This window comes from Ochlerotatus camptorhynchus, unplaced genomic scaffold, assembly GCF_037179485.1.
Source record: "Ochlerotatus camptorhynchus isolate MF236.1 unplaced genomic scaffold, CSIRO-AGI_Acam_v1.1 ptg000008l, whole genome shotgun sequence".
In the NCBI taxonomy this organism is placed as follows: Eukaryota; Metazoa; Arthropoda; class Insecta; order Diptera; family Culicidae; genus Ochlerotatus; species Ochlerotatus camptorhynchus.
This window is the reverse complement of record NW_027040500.1, coordinates 3,426,575-3,444,405: the sequence shown is the minus strand read 5'-3', so window position 1 is coordinate 3,444,405 and position 17,831 is coordinate 3,426,575. Positions and strand designations below refer to the sequence as shown.

Here is a 17,831-nt window from a genome sequence, read left to right as displayed (position 1 = left end):
GTAATTCCTATCGTCACCTATTAATACCGGGTCAGCCGGACGTGCTGGCTCTTCTAAAGAAGTAAATTTTGCTGAAATCGACTTCCCTTCGATCGTTAGAATCACTTGAATTTGTCATCCTACTTCGTCTATCCTTCGAGATTTCCTTGTCATACATTTTGGTTGGATTCACTATGAGGATCCATATCTGTATAGATCAATTTGTAAACAGAGGAATTGAGGATTTTATAATACACTTTAAAAAGACTAAATGCATTAAAATATGCCCAGCCGGCGCCGGTGGTGTAGTGGTAAGCGTGACTGCTTTCTAACACCCCAATGGGTCCCAGCCGAGGTCGGTGGGATTTTTCTGAGGCATAAAAATCTCTGGTCACGTCTTCCTTCGGAAGGGAAGTAAAGCCGTTGGTCCCGGCCCATGTGTGTTGAATGGGTGCGATATCCTACGCAGGTGTGGAAGCTGCCTTCCTGCACATTCGATTGCCGTCAATGGATGGCAATCGATGTCCGTCGGTGATTGGCACTAGATTGCGGAACAGAGACCGACGTTAAATAAAGGAATGAAATTAAAATATGCCTTTTACTCTCATTTAAAGCCCAACGATTTTATGGTTGCTTTTATAATGATAGAACACTTTTGTTCAGTGTTTTATCAAGACATTAATAAACAATTGCCGATGAAGTTTTTGATTGAATTACAGACCAGTTTTATGGAGGGATTGAGAACTGCTTTAAATTTATTTATAAAACTAGGCAATCGTCAACTTTCTCGCCAGACTATAAAAGGTTTTTGTTCATTGTCATTATAAAACCATCATAAATTAGAGTGGACGCGTTATTCAGCACCTGGCACCGTGTGATGAAGTGGGCGGAAGATAAGCGTCTTCAATTGTCTGATATTGTACATCTGCGAAAGATTCGTTGTGAAGTGCTACAACTGTCCTTAAAGGAAGCATAAATTTGAATCACAGAACAAATAGGTAACATGGGAATCAGAAACGGAGGCATTTAAATTTCAATTTGTAGTGTCACCTATTGGAGGAGAGAACGCTTTTTACACTCAAAATTTACCTATTTACACTTATACCACCTTTAACCATTTATACCAGCTTTACTGGTATATACAATTTAAACATACCCAAGATTTCTATATTAAAAGGTGTTTACACTTCTGTTGGTGCTTATGTATACAGTGTCTGTAGGAAAGATGAGAACATCTTATTCATTTTTTAGATTATATGCCTGTTTTGAATTCTTCTTCTTCTTCTTCTTCTTCTTCTACTTCGCATTTAAAATTATTGCTTATCACATACAGTCAAGATTCCTATAGTACGGATTCGTTCTTGCCGGATTCCTATAGTACGGTTACCCCTGGATTCCTATAGTGCGGTCGATCCGGCATTAACGAATACACGTAGCATATGGGATTTGACCTAATTGGGACCAAACACTGATTGTAGGGTAATTTGAAGAGATAACTTCCTGGTGTCTTCTGAACAGTTATTAAACAGAATATTTGCCACCTTTTGGGAACATTTAGCATCCGGAAAGTCACAAATCTGGTCCTGTGGAAGACCCGGAACATCCGTAAAAGTGGTCAATTCATGAAACGAATCCTAGAGCTCCGCGGTGTTTTCGAAACCGCTCATAGACGTTTTATCAGAATGAATTCGGAGTTGTGACCTGAATATGGACCCAGAGGACCATCATCCGAAAAAGTGGTCAATTCATTAAATTGATCCTAGAACTCCACGGTTTTTTTTTTCAAAACCGCTCGTAGACGTCTTATCAGAATGAATTTGGAGTTTTTACTGGAATATACACTCCGCGGACTACCGGATGGTCCTTCGGAACATCCGGAACATCCGGAACATCCGTAAAAGTGGTCAATTTATTAAATTGATCCTAGAACTCCACGGTTTTTTTCAAAACCGCTCGTAGACGTCTTATCAGAATGAATTTGGAATTGTTACTGGAATATACACTCCGAGGAATACGGGATGGCTCACCGGAAGATCCGGAACATCCGTAAAAGTGGTCAATTCATGCAACTGATCCTAGAGCTCCGTGATTTTTACGAAACCTCTCGTAGACGTCTTATCAGAATGAATTTGGAGTTGTAACCAGAATACAGACTCTGAGGACTACATGATGGTCCTCCGAAAGATTCGGAACATCCGTAAAAGTGATCAATTCATGAAACAGATTCTAGAGCTCCGCGGTTTTTTGAAAGCACTTATAGACGTCTTATTACAATGAATTAAGATTTTTGACCAGAAAATGGACGCTAGGGACTAAGGGATGCGGGATACGGGAAGCTTTATTACAGTCGTGAGAGTTACGGTAAGATTTTCAAACAAGTCGATGAACACGGAATGAATCTATTCGATGCTTGGAGAGAATTCACAATCCTAGACTGCATCCGTTGTTTGACTGCTGCTGTGAACCGTGTTAAACCCTCTACTATCCGGAACTGCTGGCATGCAATTTTACCCGTCCCATCCTCGTCAACCACTGCGCACTCGGATCACGATGAGTTAATTAGCTCAATCCAAAACCTTGGCGAACGAATGGGTGCCGATGGATTATCACCAGAAGAAATCATTAACATCACGAAGGACAACGAGACAACGGTCGAAGAAATCCTCGAACTTCTTCATCCTACGGATAACGACGAGCTTGAGCCTGTAACTGAGAAAGCCGAAAATATAGATGATCAGATCAAGAAGCTGAAGGAAGTTGAACTGTTCTGTTCTACAGACCCAAAATCAAAAAAGATCCGCACAACTTAAAACAATGCTTTTGAAGTGCAAAGATCTGCTCAACGAATGGAAAGCAGACGAAGGTAATAAATACTATCATTGTATCATCATAGAATATTTTTTTACAATTTTATAAGATAATTTTCATTCTAATTAGATCATTAACGACTCCAACGAATTCACAATCATCATAACATGAAGAATAGATACATGGCTTATCTATCTCTGGAGGATGTGCTAAATAAATAAAAATGAATAAGAACTCAATAAGACGATACTTTTAAATGAGTTTTTAAATAACATTTTGATGTGATAAATAAAACGGATGACAACTATAACAACATTAAAGATAGTCTCTCGTTAACTTGTAACTCCAAAGAAAAATCTACAAGAAGTCAAAAGAAAGAAGTCCAAGAAATCCAAAGAATAATCTTCAAAAAATCAGTTAAAAGTGCCTAGATGCTACTAAAATGCTTAAATACCACCTAGAAATCATCCATGAAAATATATAGAAAAATCATACCAATGAGTGGTTCTAAGAAAACCACACAGTGCTGAGATCAGTTCCATGAATAAAACATTTTAACGGACGTTCTGGATACTCCGGAACACCATCCCATGGACCCATTTTCCAGCAACAACTCCAAATTTATTCTGATGAGACGTATATGATTCCATGGTCTCAAGGGTCTATTTTCCGATCACAACTACGAATTCATATTTATAAGACGTCTATGAGTGTTTTCGAATAAAAAAACACCGAGCCCTAGGATCAGTTTCACGAATTGTTAACTTTTACGGATGTTTCGGATCTTTCGGAGGGTCCGCTGGTCCCCAGGGTTAATTTTCTGGCAATGACTACAAATGAATTAATTAGACGTCAATGCGTAGTTTTGATAAAAAAAAAAGTGGAGCTCTAGGCTCACTTTCATGAATTAAACACTTTTACGGCAGTTCCGGATCTTCCTGGTAGACCATCTCGTGGAACCAAGGGTTCTTTTTCCGGTCACAACTCCCATTTTGTTCTGATACGACATCTATTAGGGGTTTCTAAAAATCGAAAAAGCTCTAGGATCAGTTTTATGAATGAACCATTTTAACGGATGATCCGGATCCTTTAGAAGGCCATTCCGTGGTCCCTATGGTCAATTTTCCGAACACAACTCCCAATTCATAATGATAAGACGTCAATAAGCTGTTTTGAAAAAAATTGGATCAGTTTCATGAATTGAACACTTTTATGGATGTTCCGGATCTTCCGGTGAACCAATCCAAGTTTTCTACGATTAATATTCCGGTCACAACTCATAACATTCTAATAGGACGTCTTTAAGAGATTTCGAAAAAACCGCGGAGCTCTAGGATCAGTTTCATTGATTTACCACTTTTAAGGATGTTCCGAATCTGCCGGAGGACCATAACGTGGTCCCCAGGGTTCATATTACAGTCACAACTCCAAATTCATTCTAAATAGTCGTCAATGAGAGGTTTCGAAAAATCTGCTGAGCTATAGGATCAGATTCATGAATTAACCACTTTAACGGATGTCCCGGATCTTCCGGTGGACCATCCCGTGGTCTCCAGTGTCCATATTCCACTCACAATTTCAAATTCATTCTGATAACATGTCTAAGAGTGATTTCGAAAAATCCGCTGAGCTCTAGGATCAGATTCATGAATTGACCACTTTTACGGATGTTCCGGATCTTCCGGTGGACCATCCCGTGGTCTCCAGTGTCCATATTCCACTCACAATTTCAAATTCATTCTGATAACATGTCTAATACTGATTTCGAAAAATCCACTGAGCTCTAGGATCAGATTCATGAATTGACCACTTTTACGGATGTTCCGGATCTTCCGGTGGACCATCCCGTGGTCTTCAGTGTCCATATTCCACTCACAATTTCAAATTCATTCTGATAACATGTCTAAGAGTGATTTCGAAAAATCCGCTGAGCTCTAGGATCAGATTCATGAATTGACCACTTTTACGGATGATCCAGATCTTCCGGTGGACCATCCCGTGGTCCCCTGGGTCCATATTCCACTCACAAGTTCGAATTCTTTCTGATAAGACGTCTAGGAGTGATTTTGAAAAATCTGCTGATCTCTAGGACCAGATTCATGAATTGACCACTTTTACGGATGTTCCGGATCTTCCGGTGGACCATCCCGTGGTCTCCAGTATCCATATTCCAGTCACAATTTCGAATTCATTCTGATAAGATGTCTAGGAGTGGTTTCGAAAAATCCGCTGAGCTCTAGGATCAGATTCATGAATTGACCACTTTTACGGATGTTCCGGATCTTCCGGTAGACCATCCCGTGGTCTCCAGTGTCCATATTTCACTCACAATTTCAAATTCATTCTGATAACATGATCACTGAGCTCTAGGATTAGTTTCATGAATTGACCACTTTTACGGATGTTCCGGGTCTTCCGGAGGATCAGGCTCTTGACGTTCCGGATGCTAAATGTTCCCAAAAGGTGGCAAATATTCTGTTTAATAACTTTTCAGAAGACACCAAGAAGTTATCTCTTCAAATTACCCTACAATAAGATTTTGTCCCCAATTAGCTCTAATCCCATTCGTTAATGCCTGTTCCTATAAAGCGGTCCCTATTAACCGTACTATAGGAATCTTGACTGTATAAGCTTATTGCGTGCTCTAAGCTTAGTGTTCTATATGCACTTCTACAGTTATTTATTGAGAGCTTTCAATGCCGGTATCATTTTACATTATTATTATTATTTAGCTTTATTAAGGAGGCTTTCAGCCTTGGGCTGGTTCGCCTCCAACCATTTTACATTAGCATAATTGTGTGGCAAGTACAAATATACCGAAGACATCATATCAAGAAGACTGGCAACTTTTCCAGAATCCAGGAGAGATACTGCAGCGCTGCGCTTATTCTGCCTCTATAGTTGATTAGCTCTGTTACCAAAACATGCGGAACCAATACAAACTGCGGTGGATAAAGCTGTTTTGCAGTATGGAGATTTTAGAAAAATCGGAAATTTCTCTTCAAACATTGCTTCTTGGTATGAGCATTTTTTTTGTTTAGTAAAAGTGACATTATCAAGGAGCGACACATCTAAATCTCAATCCTAGATGCTCGAAAAATCTAACGCTAGCTAATCATTCTACGCAAAATATTTTACATTTCAAGCCTCTTGATCTCTCTACTCGCATTGCGATCCATCTTTTTGCCGGAAATCTACAAAATCTTCATCAATATTTGATCACTTATCACGCAAACATCTCAGGACAGAAAACAAAATCTTCTTTGCATCTAAGATAGAGTCGCACCTCTCGCAAGATTCTGTGCACAATTAGAAAAAAAACCGTTATTTTCTTTGGCACCCTGCCAAAATTGAACCGTGCTAAAATCGAACGGACGTGTTGCCAAAATCAAACCTTGCCAAAATGGAAACGTGCCAAACTCGAACGGGCACTGTATAGCCAGCAGTGGTGTAAAGGTTTCCTACACCCTATCTATTTTGCCGAAGAATGAAAATGATGTCAATAATTTGCTATAAAACAAATTTTTTGAAATTATGAAATCATTAGATGCTAAAATAATATGTTGAAGTTCTAAGTCTCAACAAGATATTATAAAGAAAGTGTTTGACACATGTTACAATTTCACTTTCAGAAAGGCGCAATTTTATGATCAGTGAATATTCACTGTTCATGAAGGGTGAATATTCCGTGTTCATAAAACTGTAGATTGTGACTCTCAGAATGTGAAATTAAGAGGAATTATTAGGTTAACATATACTTTACAACCTCTTTTTGTAACTTACAAAAACAAAATTTCATATCAATATTTAATGATTTCATAATCACAAAAAAGTATACTGCAAGCAACTGAATGTCAGCAACCCTGTTTTAAACTTGAATGTGGCTAACAATCTCGTTAAAAAAGATCAAATCAAATGGTCTGTCGGATGGTACGGAAAACAAGATTAGCATTAGCATTACAATCGAACAAGTTGCACAATATCGTAGGTGGTACGAATTCAAAACTATTAAGAGCAAGACGGATATCTATTGCTGGACAGAAAGTAAGTAAGAAATAATTACTCTCTCATAGATTTACTTAAGAGAGATGCAGAGAACTCTACAACCCCTCATAAATGTCTCGAGAATTTAGGAATTATGTTTGTAGGGAAGGTAAATAAGCCATAGGATTCACCCAGTAAGTGTTGTTGGCAAATGTAGTTTTTTCATTTTTATAAATGGTGAAATTGCTGTCCAGAGCAGCTGCTGGAAGATAATGTTGCTGAAATAAAATGAAGATGTAACATGGTGAACTCTCCATCGTTGTCACACCCGTAGGTAATTGAAAGGAAGGAGTTATGTTGTGTTTTTTTTTTAATTTTTTTTATTGATTGAGGGGAGTGAAAATAATTTTACTACCTCTTCTCCCGTAGGCACAAAACCTCTATGTCCTTTCAACTTGAATCATTATCAATTACACATTTCAACAATAAATCATTATTCAAATGGAAGCAATAAAGTTAACAGATTATAATATGTCATATATTAAATGGTACATAAAATGTTAATAATGGAAAAGTCTCACCATATAAATCTAATGTTTCCAGTAATGACGCCTGCAAACTAGTGGTATTGGAACGATCGTGGCGTCGAAATACTTTTTTGAACAGGTGACGAATCATCTCAAGGATCGCACCAAGTTATTTCTGATGTACCACTTTTACTTCATATCATACACAGAACATCATCTGCCGCACAACAAGAATATTCTCCGACTTTTCCGTTCCCGCAGAAGAAAAAGCTTAACTTCCGATGGAATCTAAATCAACGGAAAACTGAGTCACAGATCTAATGAGCGGAATACCGTTTATTCGCACCTTACAGCGCGTAAATGAACTGAAATAAAAAAATATCACTCGCGATGCCACAAACTTCTGGTCCGTGAGAAAAAATCAAACAACGCAGATAGCGACATCTCTTCTGATGCTTGCAAACATGATGAATCACGTTTTCTTTTTCGATTCTAAAACTTCCCGGAAAGCGAGAAAACTACCAATCACACGCGTATAACCGTCCGGGAGACAGAGTGCCAGCGCTAGTCAGGCAAATGCAGCCGAAAACTGTGAAAGTGAACGCACGCACAAAACAGAGAGCAAACTTAAAACACAACCGTATCCAAAGGGGTTCGAAACTGCACCACCTGTCGTATGGTACCGGAAAACAAGATCGACGAAAAACAAATAACAATAAATAGTTCACTTCCTATAATCTCCATAATCTCCAAATCCATATTCATCATGTTCTGATTATTCCCTATTTTGTCTTTGCAATTCTTGTTTTCCTCTCAACGTGAAGCATATAGGGGAATTTACGTATTCTCGTCAATCTAAGCAGCGTCTGCACTTCTACTAGCATTTTCTCAGCGTCACGCACATATATGATGTGTCTGTTTGTTTACATTCATCTGCTGCTTGCTTCTCTATCCATTCCAATGGACAGAATTTTTCAAAACGTTTTGAAAGCATTTTTACAACGCTCCAAACTTCTCAGGTGAGTGTGACTATTGTCGGCAGCCTCTTTTTCTTCGGCAACCTTCCCATTAGAACTGCGTGTTAACCAGCTGTTCTATTATCGGCAACTCGAAATCAACCCCATTTTGTAGTGCGTATGCTTTATTTGAAGAAAAATGTAGCATTACTGGATTGCTCGATCGTTCAAATATAATCAGATTGAAGCTGAAAGGCTAAACAATCGTTTGGACACATTCAGGGAAGTGCGTTGATGGGAAAACATAGTGAAATTAACGTTTAAATTTAGGTTGCCGAAAACAGTCAATGGGTGCCGAAGCCAACATTTACCCTACATTGGTTTAGTGGAATATGACATCAGGCATCAGCAAGACTTTCCGAGGATCAATCGGTAAAATCAAAATTTTTCTTTGAATTTATTGCTACAATATATAAAAAAACACATAGGACGTTTTGAATAGTCAAGTTGTACATCCGACATGTTATATTGGATGATTTTTCTCAATGACATAATCAATGAGTGTTACATTGGACGTTTTGTTCTACTTGATACTAGATTCCCTTTCACAGATTTCAGAGTAGAATACCTAACTTTAGATTGGCCCCGCCTTTAGAAAATGAGCACCAATCATGTTAGGCAGTCCGAATGACCGAAGTAACAATCATGTACCCATCATTTCAAACTGTACATTGGACAATTTTTTACCTATGATTTTCTTAAATAAATGAAAGTAAATTTGGATGGGTTTTTTGTATCATATACAATGATAGAAGAACAATAGTTTGTATCGCTTAACTCGATTTGTTTACATTTGTTACTTATGACCTTTTGAAAAGTGACGCGATAATCATGAATTCATAGCCCTTCCCATATTCCCATGTACAACCATATAGGTAGGATCAGCTTAGGTGATATTTCGATGCAAGCTCAATGAAAAAAATGCCTCCCAATATTAGAATTCACCAGAATCCTAGTGCTCAGTGAATCATATTATTTTATCAGGCAAATAAACATATCCACTTTGGTGACAGGCTCAAGCCCTCACGTTTACCAGATTCAAATTCCGATTATGGTTCCATTGTGTGTGTGTGTGAGCCTGTTTTTGTGTGATGGTCGGTATTGCAATATTTGACATGGATGTGTCAAAACAATAAACCCACTCGATATCTATGCGATGAGGAGCGAATGGAGAAAAATGACTGAGATTATTTTTTTTTTCTTTGCTTCTGGCGTGAAAATCACACACACAAAACTAGCTTATCATTGCCATAACGTATAAATCCATATTCATCACGACGGGTGGTGCTCCTTCGGCAATCATGACAAGATAAAATGATGATCTGTTTATATTCTGGATTTTTGTTTTTTTTTCTGTTCTCGAACGGTGTTTGTCTGGTCAGAATTTGTGGGATAAAATGAGTCTAGAGTGGAGGACTAATGAAAGCGATTGAAGGTATGTTTTTCATTAAGCCTCAGCTCTGTGTGGTTGAGAAAATTAATTTTGGCCGATTTGATACCTGTGCAATTTTGATGGTTGCAAAATCAGTGTGTTCAGCCAATCAGCTGGTCGTAGCTTAATTGAGTTCCATTTGCTCATTAATTAAGATTCCTTATGAATGCACAAAAATGGTGGAGATCTAATCGAAATGAAAATAATCTCAAATTTACAGGCGAAGAGCACATGTTGAGCCTTGGAAAACTCTCAATCAACAACTTCTGTGGAAGCCTTCAATGAACACCCAATTCCTTTCTTCGTATAACCCTCAGTACGGTCTTATTTAAGACTGGCCGCTTCACGCTTACTGCTAACTGGAATCTCACATAATCAAATAGGAACTCTCAAATACCTAGCGATAATGTGATAATCACATAATAACATCGTTATTGGATAGCTTCCCTAGCTCATAAAGTTTAACCATTCGTTTGAAATTTCCAATTTTATCACCGTTTCCCGTTTGGCCCGATCAACCACCCTAACTCGGTTGAGCTGGCGTAAAAAGCGAAAAAACATTGTCCAACAATAACGAAGGCTCGATGATTTCAAAAGGATCCGCTACCCGTCGAAGTTACGATGATTTATGTTCTACGCAGATGAGTGTATAAACGCGTTTTTCCCGTTTTTTCCGCTTTCCACCCTACACTTTTCCTCCTCCCATCATTATATGGTTTTGGTATTTTCTCGGGAAAAATTATTGCCCATATTCTACTGTGTTGGGAAAACAGTCTAGCCCGGCCGTTCCTCGTGCGTAAGACTTGCAATCCTCAATCGAACATATTTTATTGACGCTTTCTCTTTATTATTCTCTGTTTTCTTTGCGGCGTTCATTCAATGAAAAAAAAAGATATTGTTAGGATCACGTTTGGGCAATTTTTTGCTCCCAACGAAGCTAGATTCAGAAATTTTTACGGCAATCAGCAAGCGCACGACGGCGGACGAGTGCGAGTGCCTCAGGAAATGGTACCAGGAGGATTCGGCCACGGGGAAGTTCGTGCTACGGACGCAATTTAGGTGAGTACCTATGTGTAATGGGTAGTATGTATTGGGTGTACGACTTTTTTGACTACATGTGGAAGAAATATGGTGATTGTTGTGTTGATTGATGGGTCTTCGATCGGTGGCAGTTGAATGCTGTTTTTTTTTTTTGGATAGTCGATAGATATTTTGGGAAATTGTAACCTTTTTATCTGTGGCTTGATTTGCATAATTTATGATTAATTGGTGGGGTAGATTTGTTTTATTTTGAAGGGGTGAATGATAAAAGTTCGAATGAATTTTAGTGGAGCAATAAACCATAAGGAAAAAGGATCGAAAAGCAATATATGTAGGGGAAAATTTGGCTTCGGCAATACGTTAACCTATTATCGTCAGAGGGTAAACAAAGTCCTAGAGCACTCACATTTGGTCAATAGTTGCTCTGAAACACAATGTATGCACATGCCAAAATTGAGCTCTCAAGGACGTTGTTTACCCCCCTGACGATAATAGGTTAAAGTATTGTCGAAGCCAACTTTTCCTCTACTGAGTAAAGAAAGTGACGTAGTTTTAGCAAATCATCTGAAATGCTCACACATTATTTATTTCTCTGTAAGTTGACTTCTACTTTATAGCACTCCATCCATTCCATAGTGTTCTCCAGATGCACAAAGCTTTTTAAGTAGTTGTGGTATCGCGATACCTTTTTGGTTCTTCTTCTTCTTCATTTTTATATATGGATGTTGGATTTTTGTGTTCGTGAGATTGCGCTTGGAGATCTCTATTCCATCATCGTATTGGCACTGCGTCAGTGTTCATGGGGTTCACAAACTGACAAGAAAATGATCTACACACTTACAAATATCTAATTTTACACGTGACGGAATCCATCTTTGACATAAAGGATCAGACGTAAACCAAAACGTCATGTAAAATTAAGTGCTCCGAGACTGAAAAGTTCGTTACTCGACGGAAAGTACGTTTGATTGAGTTGAATTTTGTGTCTGTTATGACTCAATTTTATATTAAAATTGACGCTTGTATATGTCAGTCTCAGAGCTCCTAAATTTACATGATTTTTTCTAAGTGTGTAGAAACACCGCATCTGTCAAAGGAACCAGTGTTGCCTGCTTTCTTGTATCCATTGCTACTGATCTGCCGTTGTATCATGCGTTACTATTTTGCGATACTTTTTTGGTTCTTCTTCTTCTTCTTCTTCTTCTTCTTCTTCTTCATTTATATGGATGTTGGATTTTATTTATTTTTTCTTGATTTTTTTTTCTTCTGTCGATCTTGTTTTCCGTGCTGAGCACCAATGCTACCGACGCCAAGGAGGCAGCTCCCACACCTGGACCCTACCTATCGACCCATCAACTCATGAACCGGGGTCCAACGGCTTTACTTCCCTTCCGAAGGAAGGCGTGATCAGAGATGTTATGCCTCAGATCATCCCGCCGGCGCCGACTGGGATTGAACCCAGGCGTGCTGGGGTGAGAGGTAATCACGCTTACCACTACACCACCCGGCACCGCTTAAGATTTTAGTGTTCGTGAGATTGCGCTTGGAGATCTCTATTCCATCATCGTATTGGCACTGCGTCAGTGTTCATGGGATTCACAAATTGACAAGAAAGTGATTTAGATCTGAGTACTGCGAACTCAGCCGATTTTATTTTTCAAGTGAGCTAGAAAACATCTTGAAAATCTTCCGAAGTTTCAAATTGTTTTGCTGAAACAGCTCACAAAATTGTTAATACATGCTGTCAAATGAACTCTTGGCTCCTCCTCCTCTGCTCCAGAAATAACGTATACATGGGGATGGGAGTGCACCTGCCCTTAAGGCTCACATGACTCTTATAAAGTTTGATTACATTCTTGTTTCAGCAACCCAGTTTTGGCATTATTAATATTAAATAAAAACACTTTTTCGAGCACCACGCTCGATGATTTACATTATCCGCCTACTAAGGTTGATGTTTCGACAGTTTCATAATTATAATTTTTAATTTATTTTCAGTAGGTGGCAACACCTTTACTTGTGGTTCAAACAGTAACTACCTACGTAATTTCTGAGCTCTTTTGAATGTTTGGCTCCCGTTTGACAGTTTGACTCGGCTCTCAGATGACAAGCATTTTGAGTTAGTTCACAGTACTCAGATCTAAATATACCACATCTGTCAAAGGAACCAGTGTTGCCTGCTTTCTTGTATCCGTTGCTGCTGATCTGCCGGTTTTATTATTTGACAGTAGAATGTGGTGCTCACACGTTACTATTTTGTTCAAGTGCAAAATAGCCGGCGCCGGTGGTGTAGACTACTTTCTCACCCCAATCGGTCTGGGTTCTATCCCAGCCGAGGTTGGTGGAATTCTTCTGAGGCATAAACATCTCTGGTCACGTCTTCCTTAAGAAGGGAAGTAAAACCGTTGGTCCCGGACCATGTGTGTTTGAATGGGTGCGATATCCTACGCAGGTGTGGAAACTGCCTTCCTGCACATTCGATTGCCGTCAATGGATGACAATCGATGACCGTCGGTGATTGGCACTAGATTGCGGAACAGAGGCCGACGTTTAATCAAGGAATAGAGAAGAAGAGAAGGAGAAGAAGTGCAAAATGGTAATCTGTAATAGTTGCGCAATAGCCATGACTATTGTAGAAGTCGTTTGCGTCAAAATAACGTATACTTTGTACAAAAAATAATCAACGGGCCCCACTATTTTTTGGATGTGCAAATGATGTCGGAGCATCATGGTAAATGCACGCTTTAAAAACACGCTAACGCCAATGAATGCAAACACCATAGAACTGAAAGATGTTGAACCAAAAAGTGATCGAAGAACTGAAGGCGGAGATAAAAGGATCACTGAACTGGAGATCCGAGGGGGCTTCAAAATAAGCTCTCTCCGGTGATTGTATCACCTTTACCTCACCGTTTTCAATTTGCTAATAGATCGACAGAACACGCGATTTAGACCCCAAACGGTCCGAACGACTGACAAAAATCTTTCGTGGTTTGTCAGCTGATGGAGCATCTCGGGGAGCCGCAGAAATGACAGATGGCAGATTATGATTGTACCAACCGGTGGAAACTAACGATTTTAAATTGGCTCTCCAGTTGACTAGCCTATTGATCCCAAGCAAATCGATTAACGTACCCCATTCTAGTCGAAATTCTATTACTGTACTATGTTTGTTTTGATTCGCTATGAAAGTTTAACAGTTAAAATGAGGGGTTAGTGGATTTTTTTTTATGTTTCGAGGGGTGCATCGATTAGCTTAGGACCGAAAATAGTATCAGAGCTGAACCAAAAAGCAGCATTCGGCGGAGATCTAAAACAAACTCTTTACTTGAGCTCCCAAGCGTTGATGCCACGCCATGTAACATTGCAGGTTTTATTACGGTTTTATAGCATTCTACAAGTCTAAATCGTGGTTTACAGAACCCTCATAAAACTAAAATTGTTACTTGGGATCGTATCCGTTTTTATGACAACATATATGAAATAATTCAGAACACCATCCCGACTAAAACTCGTATGGCTTTTTGTAACCCTCGTCTAGGGTGACAATTAACAACCCACCCTTTTAACGTATTTGCCATGAGCGTGTGCTTTGTCTCTTATGATTTGTTTTTGTTTTGGTCACACGCTCGGCAACATACTCACCACTGCTTTGTTTGTAAATATTTTAATTTGTTGTTTTCTTAGTAGATTTTATTCACGTAGGCTTTAGGATTAGAATGTAATGTAAAAATTGTCGATTTAAATTGTCTCGCGTTTAGTATAAAATTAGGTCCCGTTTCTCCTCCCGCTGCAATAGAAGGCGAAAAACATAAGCAGCATAACATTCGAGCGCGGTTGCAGGAGAACGATGGCGGTTGTTGTATTGTCCGTGATTGTTAGGAGTAGGAACAAAAAAGTTACGAGCCACTGTAGGAAATCGACGCGTTTTTTGCCCGGTCCGTTTAAGTTGTTGGAGTGCCATTTTCGTGGCGTGTGTCCGCTGGAGGGATAATTCCCAGCATCGTCGCGTGAAAGTGACGTCGTTTCCTTGAAAAGTGCCGTGGTTCGTGAGCTGAAGTGAAGGGTGTCAGATCACCGCCAAGGGAAGCTAAATTTCAAGGATTTTTCCGCTTCCCGGCTAACCCCCAAGGATTCCCGAACACCCACCGTCCTCACTGCGGTGGCTCAGCCAGTAGAGCCAGTCTCGCCACCGCAGTTAAGAGCCAAGGAGGGACGAAGCAGGCCGAACCGAAGGAGCGTTCGCCTGGGTAGTGCACTGCGGTGACTACCGGGACCATCTACGGCGAGTAGTTGGTCCGGTGATTCGTCACCATCGTCGCCGAGGGGGTTCCGATAAAGGAGCCTTGCTCATCCCCCCGCTAAACGCCAAGGACCGCTGCTACGCAGCTAAAATGAAGTGGGAGACACTCGGCACCGACCGTGTCTGGAGCCGACGTGAACAAACAGCAACCGCCGCCGCTATCGTCGAAGGGCCCCACCGAGTGACACCAAGGACAACGAGGAGAAATAGGGAAAGGTCAGATTAGTCAATAGACGTCTTAATTTCATATTGCTTTCTCTTTTTCTTATAAATCCATCCAGATCCGAACGTCTTTGGGGGAAGTACTCTGCTCGTAGCCGCCCCGGCGGGGTAAATCGGGCCAGCTATAGGCTGGTAGGTAAGCCGCAACTTACATTTTGTAAAATTCCACCAATCTTGGTGGAATCCACAACTGCGTAATCTGCGTAATCTGCGCAATCGTCTGCGGAAGGCACGAAAACGTTACTTTCGCTCTAAGACTTCTGCTAATAGGTCTGCCGTACAGTTAGCAGAAGGCAAGTACGATGGTTTGCATTAGAAACACTGGAATAAGTACCAGCGGAGAAAAAAAAACATGAATTTGGCAACAAGATAAACATCAAAGCAATCCTGGCATCACTTGCATTTGTAACTGCTTGCGAGTGACTTCGCCAATGCACCGACGAGCGAGTTCATGAGTGATTGTTAAACGATTTTAATACTCCTCCCTAATCGAAGCAAACCATTTGTAAACATTGCAGTTTGGAACCGCTTTTGACAGTTCGATTGGAATCATAACAGTGTCTCCGCTGGTCTCTTATTCCAGTGTTTCTAGTTTGCATGACGTTCGCTTTCGAGAGTACAGAATTGATTCAAGGATAATCCATCATCTTTCTGGACTTTTGTAAACTCTCGGAAAGGTTCAGCTTGTATTCCAGTGGACGTCACCTATTGTAGTTAAAGCTTTTCCGATTCTGCTACTTCTGCAAACCTCTTCGCTGACTTCTTACGAACCGCCCGCGAAGTCGATCAGGCTCCAACCCCGCAGCTATATATCGATATTTTACCCAGCTTTTATATTCGTCTGCAGCAGCTCAATTTGAGTCATGATACTATCCACAAAGCCCTCTGTTCTGTTAACGCTTCGAAAGGTCCAGGTCCGGATCGTATTGTGCAGCACTCCCGTCATGGCTAGCTTCAACAGATCACTTCTGGATGGCTTTTTCCCTGACACCTGGAAGCTTACGTCAATTACTCCAATCTTCAAGTAAGGTAACATTCACAGCGTGGAAAACTATCGTCCATTCTCAATTCTGAATTGTTTGGCGAAGTTCTGAAAAGCCTTCTGCATGGCAAGTTGTACCCGACTGGCCAATCCATAATGTCCGAGTTTCAACATGGTTTTATGAAGAAACGCTCTACAATTACCAATTTGATGACCTACACTAACACTCTGATTGGTAGCATCAAGAAGCGTCAGCAAGTTGATTCAGTGTAAAGGGTGTCCACGATGAAATTGCCACACTATGAAATTGCTCTAACTTTTTAACCGTTGGGTAGAATTTAATGAAAATTTGGGTGGATTTAGTTCATAGTGCATTATTTACATCCTGCAAGTTTTAAAGTCCTGTGATCAAAACTCGCGGAAATGGAGTCGAAAGAACAGCTCGTGCGTGATAAAATCTTGCGCATTCATCACGAGAACAAGGATCTCTCGCATCGTTCCATCGCTAAAACGTTGGGAATCGTGAATTCCACGGTGTCGCGAGTGATTAAGCGGTTCGAGGAACGGTTGACCACCGATCGGAAGCCCAGAAGTGAAGGAAAAAGTATTCCGTACAACACCAAAAATCACAACCGCGTAGTTGGGGCCTTCAACCGAAATCCGAACGCCTCCGTTAGGGATGTGGCTAAGAAGCTGCACGTAAGCCGAAGTTTTGTCCAGAAGGCCAAAACTAAGGCTGGGCTTCGAACGTTCAAGGTACAAAAGGCCCCTAATCACGACGAGAAGCAGAACAAGTCCGCCAAAACCCGTGCCAGGAAGTTGTACCTCAACATGCTGACGAAAGTTGAATGCTGCATCATGGACGACGAAACATATGTGAAGGCCGACTTCAAACAGATCCCCGGCAACCTGTTTTTCACGGCCAAGGATAAGTTCAGCGTTCCGGAGCATGTCCGCACTCAGAAGATGTCCAAATTTGCGAAGAAATTCCTGGTTTGGCAAGCCATCTGCACGTGCGGGAAGCGGAGTGCACCTTTCGTGACCCAGGACACGATGAACGGACAGGTGTACATAAAAGAGTGCCTCCAGAAGCGGCTGCTTCCTCTCCTGAAGGCCCACAACGTCCCAACAATCTTCTGGCCGGATTTGGCCTCATGCCACTACTCCAAGGACGTGCTGAAGTGGTATGCGGACAATAAGGTCAATTTCGTGCCGAAAATGTTCAACCCTCCCAACACTCCGGAGCTCCACCCCATCGAGAAGTACTGGGCGATTATGAAGCAGCACCTTCTTAAACGACCTAAGGTAGTGAAGACAGTCGAGGAACTGAAGAAAGTATGGGTTTACATGCAAAAAACGGTTGATTCACAGGTTGTGCAGAATCTTATGGCCGGGGTTAAGGCCAAGGTGCGGGCATTTGCGTATGGACTGTAAATAAAATACGAGTAAAATGGTAAAATGAAGTTTAATAGTTATTTCTCAATCCCTGAAAATGTGATGGCAATCGGATGAAAACTCGAATTTTGCGAATCAATTT

General features: G+C 40.6%; 1 protein-coding gene across 3 annotated transcripts in view; it reads left to right on the top strand.

The window, feature by feature from the left end:
* Positions 1–17,831, top strand: part of LOC135698300 (protein qui-1) — a 252,835-nt gene that overhangs the window by 110,228 nt on the left and 124,776 nt on the right. For all 3 annotated transcript variants that reach the window (XR_010517471.1, XM_065218228.1, XM_065218216.1), the window contains exon 6: positions 10,639–10,805. Coding sequence is in view for 2 of the 3 variants with exons in the window: in XM_065218228.1 (XP_065074300.1) it covers positions 10,639–10,805 (167 nt within the window). In the remaining variant the exon portion in view is untranslated. The remainder of the gene's footprint in view (positions 1–10,638; positions 10,806–17,831) is intronic.